The 13,990-nt window shown below is 44.1% G+C and overlaps 1 protein-coding gene across 1 annotated transcript in view; it reads left to right on the top strand.

The window, feature by feature from the left end:
• Thumpd2 (THUMP domain containing 2) overlaps positions 1 to 13,990 on the top strand; it is a 41,874-nt gene that overhangs the window by 16,721 nt on the left and 11,163 nt on the right. The window contains exons 5-8 of the mRNA XM_021218305.2: positions 2,236 to 2,288; positions 7,721 to 7,808; positions 13,268 to 13,339; positions 13,795 to 13,909. Of these exons, the coding sequence (XP_021073964.1) occupies positions 2,236 to 2,288; positions 7,721 to 7,808; positions 13,268 to 13,339; positions 13,795 to 13,909 (328 nt within the window). The remainder of the gene's footprint in view (positions 1 to 2,235; positions 2,289 to 7,720; positions 7,809 to 13,267; positions 13,340 to 13,794; positions 13,910 to 13,990) is intronic.

Raw genomic sequence — 13,990 nt, 5'->3', positions numbered from 1 at the left:
TGGCTTGCTCAACCTGCTCTCTTATAGAACCCAAGACTACCAGCCCAGAGAAGGCACCACCCACAAGGGGACCTCCCCCCTTGATCACTAATTGAGAAATTGCCTTATAGCTCGATCTCATGGAGGCATTTCCCCAACTGAAGCTCCTTTCTCTGTGATAACTCCAGCCTGTGTCAAGTTGACACAAAACTAGCCAGTACAGACAGTCTGTGGGTTTAAGGTATTTATTGTCATGGTGGAAAGTGGATGAGTAAAACTGTACCCCACTTCTCAGGGTAGGCCTGAGGTTAAATACCTTTTGCAGGGAGGAGTGTCTGGGAAAGAAGGCTTTAATTGACTAAGCCCTCCAGGCCTTTAGGTAGCTCATTAAAATGGAGATCTGTCTTGAGCCTATGTGACCTACCTGTGGAGGGTCTCGGGGCATTGCCCTTACATGACTCATGTTCACAAATCTATGGGGGCTGCTGCTAGTGGCAGGGGCTTGGTGCCTAGAAACAGGCAAAGCACCCTCTGTCCCTTTGTCCCTTCAAGGTTTCCTGGGCTTCAAGCTTTAGCTCAGCCGGGTACCAAGCTACCTTTCACGGTCCCACAAAATCCCATGACATACTCAAAATATTTGGTTCCAGGTTATTTGACATCGTGTTGTGTCTTCTCTTCATCTTCTCTCTTTGTTTTCTCTTTCTCTCCTCTAGCTCCAGTATACTGTCAAAATCATTCCCCAAAACATTATCAGTTTAGCTCCTATCCACCATCCCATGCTACTAACAATAGCTATAATGGGTTAAAGTAATCATGCAAAAGCTTACTTGGTATCAAAGCAACATGTAATAAAATGTGTGATTCAAACTGATGAAGAATCTAATCTTAAATTTGATCCTGTAAAACTGATAGGAATTCAGTTTTATAGTGAGAGAAACAGCTCCTGATATTTGGTATCTGAAAATGAGATCAATATATATTAAATTTGAACAGAACTCTATTCAATAATTTTGCTAAAAATGCATCCTCAATACAATTGGGAAGTTCAGCTGTGATGTGTCAGCTGTTGGAGGAATTGTGCACAAGTGTGAGCATTTCATGCAAATCTGAATGAAGATTACCTATATTAGAAAGACTGGTGGAAATGCTAGTACTGGACCTGCCCTTGGGGACTCGGGTATGACTCGCTGGTAGAGCATTTACCCAGCATGTGTGAGGCCCTGGGTTCAGTGTTCAGACTCTAGCAGCAAGTAAGGGGAAAGACATTTTGTGTGAAAGTACCATTTGGTTTACGTTTTAGAATGGTCTGTAAGTCTCATCAGACTGTAAAAGTCATTCCCATTTTTTAACTTGACATGGTCTACTAATGATGACTCATTAAATTCTATCCAGGACCTAACAGAAGAAACGATTGAGACCAGGGTTTTGTTTTGATGTGTTTTGTTAGCTCCCCACAAGATGGAGTTATTTGGGAAGAGAGATCTCACTGAAATACCTTCATCAGATGGCCTGTGTGTGGGTCCGTGAAGCATTTTCTTACTGATTGATGAGGGAAAGCCTAGCTCATTGTGGGGAATCAGTGCCACTCTGGGCAGGTAGGCCTGACCTGTACAAGAAAGCAGGCTGCACAGAGCTTAGGAGCCAGCCAGTAGGAGCGCTCCTCCACGCCTCTGCTTCCGTTCCTACCTCCAGGTTTCCTCCTTGAGTTCTTGCCCCGACTTTCCTCAGGGATGGAGTTGTACTATAACTCCTTTCTCCCCAGGTTGCATTTGGGCCTGGTGTTTCTCACAGCAGTAGAAACATAACTAAGACAGTCACCTGCAGATAGTAGAGGGGACGGTGCCCTGGCTTACAGAAGCATCCCTGGCCTGAGCTGTCTGTAGTAGGCAGTCCTGCTGTAAGTGTCTTTCTTGAAGTTAGACTAGACTTGAGGAAGTCTTAGCCACCTCAGCTCTATCCAGTTACTTCAGTCCAGAGAGTTCCAGGGCAGAAAGGTCTGAGTTCTTTGACTTAGGGACTCTAGAGTTCACCCACCACCTCGACCTCAGATTTTTCTTCTTTTTAAAATGAACCTAAATTTGGTTTACCTCTGGTTAAGGACAAATCTTAATATAGTTTTTGCTGATATGGCAAGTAGGTCTTGGCATCTCTTATTAAAATATAAGTTATATGAACTCAAAACGAATGCTTCCGGTTGTCGGTAGCTTGGTGATGTGTTTTCTTGTGTCGTTGTGATGCATGGGCTTCTTCTTTCAGATCTTCATGCACCTGAGTGATGCTTACTCTGTGGTGGGGATTCCTCTGCTCAGGTAAGGGCTGTATTTGTAGAATTAAGAATTAAGAACTTAACTTTATGTATGTGGTATGGGCTGTTGATACAGCAGGGGAGGCCGTTTGCCAAGCTCTTTGCTTGGGGGTGGGCCTTGATCTAACCAGAGAAAGGTTGATCACAGTCTTCCATGGATTACAGAATAAACCTTGAAACAATACTGCACTATTTCTATTTAGTAGTCTGCACAGAGCCATGTATATGTGTAGATTATTAGTCTATTGGCATCTTGGCGATAGAATTTTTAAAAGAAAATGAAGCATAGAGTTATGCAAATGTATACTGAACATTCTACAGATTTTATTGCCATTATTGTTTTATTATGAGTGGCTATTGCTCATTTTAAAAATCATTTTTAACTGTCTCTTTACTCATGCAGAGTACTAAGTAAGTTCAAATTCTTTTTTTGTTTTTTTGAGACAGGGTTTCTCTGTGTAGCCCTGGCTGTCCTGGAACTCACTCTGTAGACCAGGCTGGCCTTGAACTCAGAAATCTGCCTGCCTCTGCCTCCCAAGTGCTGGGATTAAAGGCGTGTGCCACCACTGCCTGGCTCAAATTCTTTTTTAAAAACATATCTACTGAATTCTTAGTGGGCAGCAGTTGCTTTTTCTAGTTGTTTTGGGGAGAAAGCTGGTTGGGTGCAAATCATCACTCTTAGGTTCTTGAAAGCATGTAAATAGCACTGGCATTTTAAAATGACTTGTGTGTCTAACCCTGTGTACACAGTACAGTGACTTACATACCCCTTTCTGTTAATTCTGCATTTGCCTTAAGCTCTTGTTGTCTCGGTCTTACATGAGAATGTATTTTTACAATGCCTCAGGTGGCTATAGTGTCTCTTCTCCAGTGGAGCTCTGCAGCTGGCCAGAGCAAGGCCGAGAGCTCTGCACATGCCCAAGAGTGCTGAATGCTAGTGTCCCTGCTTATTGCTGGTGATGTGACAGGCTCTGCCGCTGTCTCACCACCGCCACCAAGGACCAGGAACTGGATGAAGGTTCTTGGTAGTGCAGCCCCTGTGAGGCCATCACCCGCCTTGGTGGCCTGACGCTTTCCCTGGGCCACAGTTACCCCACTGCCAGCTCTCCAGACCCCAACCTCACCCGCTGCATGCTGTGTGGTTATCCAGGCTGCCCTGCTGCGGGGCCCTCGATGACTAATTCCAGTTCTTCTGCCTGTCTGACTTTTTTTTTTAAATCCCCTGATTGCTGACAGGAAGAATGGGGGAACTGCAGAATGATTACATTTGAGCTGTGCATTTATTAGTGATCACCAAAACGAAGTTCAAGTAAGACAGTTGAAACATAAAGCATATTTTTATAAGAATTTGTAACATAAAGCAAGTCTCTGTTGCTTTCTGTCTCTCTTTGTGCCTCACCCCCTCCTACTCGTTCCCTCTTTCCCTGTCTCCCTCCCCCATCCTTGATGCTGGGGGTCACACCCAGGGCTTCACACACATACAGTACAACAGATGTTATACTTCTGAACTATATTCCCAGCCACTTTCTACTTCCTCCCAAAAAGGTGAGCCTGGAAATTTACTAGAAAAACCTAGTAGTACTGAAATATAGCAGTGAGATATTTAGATTCCAGGGCCAAATATACTAATATTTAAATTTTTCAATTATATAGAAAACTGTTAAATTTTTATTCAGCAAATATATATATAACTTTATGTAAGTGGTTTTTAAGTCATTAAGTTTTATAATTCCAATGCTTCCATACTTGTAATAACACAAGTCATGCATATAGCATTTCAAATAACAATTGGTAATAAGCTAAAAGTTTAAAAGCACATATGTACCCAAAGATTAAGACTCAGAACAGGAACACAGAGTGTAGTGAGAAGTTACCACTGATACCCCCGTGGTGAGTTGCACTGACGACCTCAGTGAAGGGAAGACACCTCTCAAAAGTGTCTCGGAGCTGACATAATGGTTTGTGTGAGTATGAACCAAAGAACAGCATGGTGACCCTAGCCATGGAAGAGACAGCATGGTGACCCTAGCCATGGAAGAGAGTGGGAACCTGGGAAACAACATAAGATCTCCAGGATGTCCAATGGCCACATCAGAATATCATAGGAGTTGCTTATCGAAGGCTTGCTTTTTTTTTTTTTTTTTTAGATTTATTTATTTATTTTATTATATGTAAGTACACTGTAGCTGTCTTCAGACACTCCAGAAGAGGGAGTCAGATCTCGTTACGGATGGTTGTGAGCCACCATGTGGTTGCTAGGATTTGAACTCAGGACCTTCGGAAGAGCAGTCGGGTGCTCTTACCCGCTGAGCCATCTCACCAGCTGGAAGGCTTGCTTTTTTAAAGATAAGAACTGTGTGGATCTTTTGGAGAACAGTTTGAAGTCTCAAGGGCATTCATGTACCCACACCAACATGGTGATGATATCTCTTCTTTGCTATAAAATCAAGAAAATAATATTAGCTACTTTATAGCTGTTTGTTGGTATGATTAGACACCATGGCCAAGACAATTTATAGAAGGAATCGTTTATTGGGGGCTTACAGTTTCAGAGGGTTAGAGTTGGTTACCATCATGGTGGGGAGCTTGGCAGCGGGCAAGCAGGCGGAGTGCAGTAGGAGGTAGAGAGAGAGACTGCGTTTGGCATGGGCCTTTGAAACCTCAAAGCTCGACTCCAGTGACACACCTACTCTAATAAGGCCACACCTCCCAGCCCTTCCTAAACAGTACCCTTCCACTCGTGGAGCAAGCATTTGTATATATGCATCTATGGGAGCTGTTCTATTCAAAACACCAAACTAGCTTTGTGGTTGGGGTTTAAATGAGCCAGCCTGTGTGACAGTTTATAAGATTTGGCGTTTGCTGAGAACATTTTTAACATGTATTTTTGAAGCTGTCCAGGAAGGGGAGGAATATTACTAGAGCTACAGGGATCCATTCAGTGAGTCTGAGGTGAGCAACTATGTCTCTGAGTAAGATGGTGATTAAGTTCAAGAAATCCAGTCTGGGAGTGGAGTGGCCCATGATAAAAGCTTGACCAGTTAGGAAAGAGTTAACTATTGGGTGGCAGATGGGCACAGGACCTAAGAGACCTGAAAGGTTAGGTGTGGTGGCACAGGATTGTCATCTACAGCAGGATGCTTTGGATGCATGGGGAGTCCCAGAACCACCTAGACTGCATAGCACAACTGTGTCAGGAGGGAGGGAGGGAGGGAGGGAGGGAGGCAGCCAGGCAAGGAGGGATAGAAAGTATAAGAGACAAGAAAGGTGTGAGAAGATTAAGGCTTCCCCAGTGGACAAGAGAAGAAAAGATGGTCCAAGCAGATGTTCCAGAATTTCTGTCTTCCTTTCTTTGATATGTTTCTGTTTGTGTGGTAAAAGAGTCTGACAAGAGAGAGAAAAGTATTCTTCGGCTCCCAACTCTGGGTTACAGTCTACCACAGCAGAGAAACATTTCATCCACAGGCAAGTGCAGAGAGCAGCGAGTTAGTGCGTGAAGTGCTTAGCCTGCCCTCTCCATGCTATATCGCCCAGGAGTCCATACGCAGGGGATAGTCGTGGACACAGTGAGATGGGACTTCCCACACCCATCATGCAATCAGAAGAATTCCTCACAGCCATTCTCAGAGGTTAACCTAAATCCAGACAGCCCCACACACAGGCCACAAGGGGGCCTGGAGAGCGAGGGCTGTTCCCAGGCGTCAACAGTGACACAAACCACCACCCTCCTTGTCTCGATGGAGGATGTTGAATAAGAGAAGAATGAAATTTATCTACTTGGGAAGAACCAAAATCTATATTTCCTTTTGAACAACTAAAACCTGATTTAAAACAAATGCTAAACAAGTAGATCGTTGTTTTTATTCTTTAGAGTTTGAACTCTGTTTCCCCTTGACTGTCCCATGCTGGTTTGGATGGGTCCATGTGTTGTGGTCATAGCAGATTACAGTGCCTAGGTTTAAGCAGAATAGGAACACGTTTATATTTGACAGATAAGTCAGAATTGTCAGAAATCTTACACAAATCCCTGCTATTTGGAAGAAGACGGCAAACTTCTCAACTGAGGACTGTTTTCCACTCGGGTCTCCTGATGGGTATTTATAGGATAAACTGATGTATTTTGCAGCAAGGTAATTACCAAGCCTACTTTGTGGGAGCAAAATTCATTGATCAAAATATTTTATGGTCTATCTGCTGCCAGATTACAGCCTGGAATTCAAATCTTTTACGTATAGTGCTGTTTATGACGTGTCGATTATTTCCTGAAAAGGCTTCCATTAAAAGGCCACTTCACATGGGCTTACCACACAGAACCACCTAATTGTGACAGGAAGTGCACAGTTGCAGTGTCTTATCTGGTTCTAAGAATTTAAGAGGCACGCAGGAGATACAAACGGAATAATCTGAAGCCGGACAAAGATGAGAAATCAACTGCTAACGAGTCTGTGTGTGGATTTACACTGAAAGGGTTTTAGAAGGACGCAGAAAACTGTGGCTTTGTGTGACAGCCCTGTCACTGGTTTAAAATAAACCTACCCCCAAACACACCAGCACAAATTCTTGAAATTGTAACCTTATCAAAATTGCAGCTACAAAACAATACCCCTTACTTGTTGCCGTAGAGAGGTAGATATGGAGGCTGGGGAGGCAGCTCAGTCTGTAAGATGCTTATTAGAGCCTGGTGAGGCCCTGACTTCATCCTCAGAACCTCAGATGGCTTCCATTTGGAGCCCCAGCATTGGGGAGGCAGAGACAGCGGGGTCACTGCCCTTTCTCTGAGTCCAAGGCTAGTGTCGGCAAGCTTGGTCCCAGAGACCCTGTCTTGAGAAGTAAGGTAGACAGACACCCTCTGAGGAGCGTCTCTCAAGGCTGACCTCTGACCTATAGCCACACAAAATGGCAGAAATGATAGGTCTGTCAGATGTGGGAGCATGGTAGCTAGGAAGAGGGATGGGTGTAGGGTGGGCCTGTGCTGCAGTTAAGAATGAGAGTAGAGACTCATTTGTATGCTTCTGCCTCTTTCTGTCCTCTGAGAAAGATGCAAACTAGCAGAAACCAAGCTTCCAGAAGCTACTACACAGTCCCCATCCTGCATCCCGATCACAAAGCCCTGCTCCTCTTGATGATGCCAGCTGTTCTGGGTAGATGGACGGGAAGTGCTAAGTAAGAGGTTTCCTTTAGTGTGTGATTTTGGTTTTGTAACTTAAATTTCAGTTGTCTAAAATAATTGTTATTCTTAAATACCACACTAGTTGATTAAATAAACACCCCAATGTTGAAGGTACTTAATGAGATGAAAATATCCTTTAGTTCAGAGAACATATCAGGTTGATATGTTAAAGTGCTTCTCAGAGACAAAAATAATCATTTTTTTTTTTGCATCCTGTTCTTTAGCGTATAGTAATATTTGATACCTACCTTGTCTCTTTCTTGCAGAGTTCCCTTAGCCAGCAGAACTTACATCCAGACAGCTGGGCTGCGGTCAACCATAGCGTGGGCCATGGCGTCCATTGCAGAAATTAAGGTCAGGAAAGAGGCCTGCGAGGACCTTCCTGTGTTAACTACACAGTCTGCAGCTGGTGGTTTCTGTTTTTTCCTCTCTTTCCTCTTTATTTTTTATTTTTTGCAGCTACCAGTTGACTTAATAACCTTTGTTTTATTTCTTGCTTTTTGTTTTTCTGCATTGAACTTCTGTAAGCATTTTGAGTAAAAAATGAACTGTTTTATTATTTCTGATCTTATGAGTCATAATCCAAAATGTGATCTATAGAACCTTCATCTTTAAAAATGTTGGCTTTCTCTATGTCTAGCGTCTTCATCAGTCTGTGAAAGTCCTGCTGACAATAGGAAAGTTGTATTTTCTTATTGAGGAGTGTTCTGTATGGTCTCTGCGACCCTAGTTACTGTCTAGAAGCTATTCTGAAACTTCCTGCATTGCTGTATTTGCATTAAGTTGCATTTCTCCTTCTGAGAGATCTCACTGCAAATGCTGTTTGCTGTGAAACTCCTCTCTGTCCGGGTTCACCAGCCCAGCTCAGACTTCACCATGTCTTGTGTCTTAATGATCATTTCACACCGTGCTTTCCAATTCTAAGTTCAAGGATTTGTTGTTGTTACTGTTGTTGTTGCTGTTTTGCCTTTTGTCTCTCCCAGGAAGTCCTGAGCCAAGGCTGGTCTTGAACTTGTGACTGTGCTTCTGTGTCAGCCTCCCTGTTTTCTGTTTATTGCCACCACACCCAGCTCCACACCTGGCGGTGATCTTTTCTGTCCCAGTCTCTTTCATTGAAAACATTCAGGAAGAGGCATGGCAGAGTCACTTCCTGTCTTCCTCCTCCACTTCCTGTCTGCTGTCTGTCTGTCATGTTTCTTACATTTACCTGTGAACTGCCCCTGCTGTGACCAGTGAACCTGCTAATCCCTTGATGTCCTCCTCCCTTGGGGTCATTCCTGTAGGTTGCTGAATCTACTCCTAAGGAATGCATTCTCACTGTATCTTCCCAGCTGCCCCTTTTGGGTCATGAGGAGCTCTTCCCAGCAGTCACACTTTTACAACTGCCCTGGCTTCCCCTCCCAGCCCACAGCTGCTAAACTGAACTAAATCACTTACTGTGTGTCACAGATTCCCTCGAAGTTGCCCCCTGCTGTTTTTGAATCTCAGCTCTTTCTTGGCTCTCTGTTTAAGCACACTTTCATAGCACATTTGGGTACAGTTGCAAAGACTCCAACATGTGCTGTTCCTCACCTTGTTCTCTTTCCCTTCCCTATCTGGAGCACCGGCATTCACTTAGTTCAAGTCAGTTTATAGCCATGTCCTCTCCTGTCGTATTTGACTGGAACACTCTCTGAATCCATCCCATCCTCAGATCCCCCTTTCTTCCTTTCATCATCATGGCGGCAGAGGGTCTTGATTTGGAGTTCGTCCCTTTCAGGCATAGAATGCTCTCCCTCTTTTATTTTCAGGTGCCACCAATGACTGTGCCACACACTGTGGGTCTCTTGGTTCTTTCTAAAGGCTGGCTCCTAAGAGTTTTTTTCTTCAGTTTAAAGCTCAGGAATGTTCCAAGAGTCTCTGTAGACGGGGTATTTTGTTGTGCATGCACGAGTATGTTTCCATGCGGGCCCAGAGGTTCCTGGTGAGTTTTGTCTCCAGCACTTACTGGCCAAGGACTCTTAGGAAAGATATGTAAGGACACTGCCTCAGTTTCTTGTTTGCAAGATAAAAATTGTATGTCATACTGTTAGAGTAGCCACTGGGGTCAGAACAGCTCTGGTGGGCTAGGCTCAGCCACCTGTCTTCAGGAGGCCAGTGACAAACAGGGCTGACAACATGGCTCAGTGGCCAAACTCAATAGCTGCTCTTCAAGAGGACCAGGGTTCAGTGGATTCCCAGCACCCACATGATGGAGCACAGCCATCTGTAACTCCAGTTCTAGGCAGGCACCTCTTTTCTGGCTTCCTCAAGCATCAGGCACTCACAGAGTGCACAGGCATACATGCAGGCAAGACACTCATACACAGGAATAAAATAATTTTTAAATTAAAAAAATCATGAATAGAAAAAAGGAAAAGAAAAAAGATTTAAACAGTGACACAACACTGGGAAGAAAACTAACAAAAAATGTCCCGTGAGCTACCCATCTCCGGTCTATCTCTGCAGTCCCGACAAGATGTTTAGGCTAAATAAAGGGCAGTGTAGATAACCAAGCAGACAAAGTGTTGTCCTGCCCACCGCCGTCATCCCACTGTCTCTGTTGCGCAGTGGTCTAGCAGTTGTCTGGCAGACTGTGAAATCCTTCCAAGACAAATTCCTCCTCTGGCTTTGCTTCCTCTCAGCAGAAGATCCAAAGAAAAGTTTCTTGGGTCCATCTTCTCCATGATGAGAAGAGAGGCAGACCCTCCTTAGAGTATCTTCCTTCCTTCTGTGATGGCTACAGTAGGTTCAGATCAAGACTGGATGAGTTAGCATTAATAAAGCAATTAAACTGGCAGCTGTCATAGGAAATGCACACGTGTGAGTTGTTATGGCAGTGGTATTTAAAGTGTGAAACTGAAATTTATGAAATTGTTGCTATTTAATAGTCAGTACTGTCTATTGTTCCTCTTTGCTAAGCACTCTTCCATTACTTAATATCATTACCTCAGCTGTCTCGTGAGTGTGACTTCAGTCTCTTTGGTTTTGACCTCTGAAATTCCCAGTAGAGCGTGTTGACCTGCTGTTCCATCCGTCCAAGCCACTCATCCTTCCGCATGTGGTTTCCCCGTATCTTACCTCTCCATTGGAGCTGTTCTTCTAAGTTCTGGGAGTGACAAACAGAGACATGACCTCCCTTAATCACTTGTCGGGTTTTCTGGCTTTAAAGTCAAGGTTTTGTTGTCAAGTGTGAGTGAGTATCTGTGACATCTCGTATCATGGCCCTCCCTCCCAGTAGTCCACGGCTCTGCTCACTAGGCGCCCCCTCAGGTGAGCCAGGTGTTTTTGTTTGCACATTAAGGTCAAAATGTGTTATCAGTGGATATGTGACTGCCTGGAGCAAATGGTAAGAGGCAGACAGATCTCTGCATCGGCAGTGTTCACAGAGTCGGCCCTGAGATGCCTGAAGGACAGGCAGCTGTCTGGGCTCCTTCTAGGCCTATAGCTCTCTGAAGACAAGCTCCCACCTGGTTCCACGTTGTTCTAATTACTCAGCCCAAGCAAGGAACCCTTACCAGTTCCTTCTTGGGAGTCTCAGTGGAAACCCAGGCTTCTCTGAGCACCAGAGCCTTGCAGTCTGAGCCTCAGCATGACCAGGGATCAAGGCCCCATGCTGGTCTTTAACCCTTTATCCTGATCTACTTTTTTCTAAGGCTAGAAATGTGATTCCCTTCTGTTCTTTTCTATGCTTCAGTGGTTTCAAAGTTTGTGTTTAAGTATAAATGCCTGTGACCACATACAAACCTGAACTTTCATGTTTGTCTGTGTATCGACACACGTTTGGTACCAGGACACAGATTCTCTTGCCTGAAGGATTTTTCACTTCTTTCCTTCAGGTACCATCTGGTCCTGACACCTGGCTGTGCCCTGGGGACCCTGCTTCCTCTGTAGACACGTCCAGTGATGGATGTTTTTCTCCCACATCCGAGTGCCACTCAACCTGAAGTGGGGTAGGTGTCCTGCTTGCTCCTCGCTGGTTATTGGTTCCTTTCTTCTGCTCTTGAAGCACACGCAGAGTATCCCAGTCGGGTACAGACCTCTCTCCCTATCGCTCCCGTTAGAGTAGAAGCCCTTCTTCCTATCTGGTTCTTAAAGAGCACCGTAGCCAGGCAACGGCCTGCCTTTTGGTTTACTGGATCCTCTCCCTGTAATGATGTGGCCTAGTCCCATCCTAGACCATGTCAAATCCAGAATGTCTTCTGGATGTCTCTGTTTCAACAGTCCTGTTCTTTGCCAGGTGTGGAAATGCCCACATATAGCCTCAGCTACGTGGGTAGCCTTGGGAACATTGCAAGACCCTGTCTCTCAAAAGGGAAGAATTCTGTTGTCTTATACTAGTTTGGGGCTTGGGGTTTGGTTTGGTTTGGTTTGGTTTTTGTTTGTTTTTGGTTCTGCACCTTTAGTGCTCTCCCTTCTTATTTGACTTGAAGACTTAGAGCCAGAACTAGTGTGTTCTCTTTACCCAGCCTGTCAGCCGTGAGAATCTGTGCCCACATAGCATTGCCTTTTGTCCTTCGGTGGTGAATTGTCTGTTCTATCCCAGAACTGGATACTGGATTCAGCTTCCTCTTTCATATTTAAGGACTTTTTCCTTCTAATGGGTCACCCTGTTCATTGCTCTTGCGACTTGAAAAAAATAATAATAAAATAAAATAAAATCCTCTAATAAGTTCAAGTCATCCGCCCCGCCCCCCAAACAAAACAACCTTGGAAATGACTGATATATGCTCCCCTGGTTCCTTCCTTCCCATTCTCTTGTGCCCACTTGTGAAGACCTCACTGAACCAGCCCATTGTCCTTTTTAACACCCGATGACATGACTGCATGACTGCTTCCCCTGGACAGGTTTCTGTGTTGGTTAGGAACCTCTTTGCTTCTCCTTCTGACTTACACGCACCATCTCTCAGTAAGCAGGTCTGAGCCTTACCTTCTGGACATCTGTGTTTAGGGCACTAAGGCCTAATGCCTAGATATCCCTCCTTAACCCCCCTTGCTTCCCGAATGATCTAACCAGCCTCCTTATGGTCCATGCTCCTGAGCACCCAGTGTGATCCCTTCCAGCTGCAGTATCATGTGACTTCTTTAATCACACCCTGCAACGCTCGCCTGTCCTTCAGCAATAGAACCAGAACCCTTAGGGAACTGACAAGATCTGAAATGATGTTATTCCCAGAGTGGGAGTAATTAATTAGGTTTTTTTTTTCTCCAACTTTTTATTTCTTTTCAAACATAAATAGTATCTCATCCTGACTCCTTGAAGCTGTATGCACCAAGTGACTGGCATGCTTTAACCAGCCTGATGCTCTAGGCAGCCATGTGACTGACATCCAGATGTTACCACTTCAGAGCAATGCACAACTTGCCCTGCGTTCCCTCCCTCTGACATGGTGATAGGAACACTTCAGATAGCGACCACTTCATTAGCCATTTCATTTCCAGAAAGAGTAACGTCCCAGGTGCCCCAGTTTGGGTGGGAATGAAGTGTGGGTTGAGTGTCGTTATAGACCCCTACGGTCTGGAGATTACAGTCATGGCATCCCCTGGCTGCCTCTCCAATGTTACCATCACCTTTGCCCCCTCATTCGATGTTCCTTGACCACACTGGCCACCCTCCTGCTTCAAACCATGGCACATGCAGTTCCTGCCTTGGGACTTGAGCTGCCTGAGGTTCTCCTGGAGTATAAGAAGGAATCTTAACTCTTGAAATAATGGCTCCCCGGGTTTAGGGTTCTTTTATAGTAGACCTATTGCAAAAGACGTATGTAGTAATACCAGTTTGTCTTTCTGTTCAGGCTGGAGCACTGGTTTTAGATCCAATGTGTGGCCTTGGGACTATACTTGTGGAAGCAGCTGAAGAGTGGCCAGTAAGTCACAAAGTTTGGTCTGAGTCAGATTATGTTTTTATTTTAATAGTTACACTCAGTTTTTATAAGCAGATAGTCTATTTTTGGATTACTGTAATTATATGAGTTCTTGTTTATTATAATTGTAAAAGATTTTGAAGAGTTGTTAAATATCTATATTTCATTAAATTCTATGAAGAATTTAAGAAAATATGACAGGATTATGATAACTATTCATACCTAGATCATACGAATATCAAGACTCTTTAGGCAACTGTAATGGTAAAATATTAACAGACTTTACAATTTACTATTGTGTGTTTTGAAAAACATGCTTTAAGTTTGTTTTAACTTGAAATTAAGAATCTGTTAACTTTACTTTTGCCATTTAATAAAATGCAAGTAGGTTTTATTAAGTACTGAAATACTTAATGGATTTGCTTATACTTAAGGTATGAATTTTTTTTTCCCCATAGGATGTATTTTACATGGGTGCTGATGTGAGCGACACACAGTTACTTGGTGCATGTGACAATCTGAAGGCTGCAGGCCTTGCAGACAGGATTGAGTTACTTAAAGGCTCTGTTACAGGTGAGATGGTGTTTTAGTCAGGGTTTCTATTCCTGCACAAACATAATGACCAAGAGGCAAGTTGGGGAGGAAAGGGTTTAT

Source organism: Mus pahari, chromosome 18 (assembly GCF_900095145.1).
Source record: "Mus pahari chromosome 18, PAHARI_EIJ_v1.1, whole genome shotgun sequence".
In the NCBI taxonomy this organism is placed as follows: Eukaryota; Metazoa; Chordata; class Mammalia; order Rodentia; family Muridae; genus Mus; species Mus pahari.
Note: the sequence above shows the minus strand (reverse complement) of the source record. Positions and strands in the feature narration are given on the sequence as shown.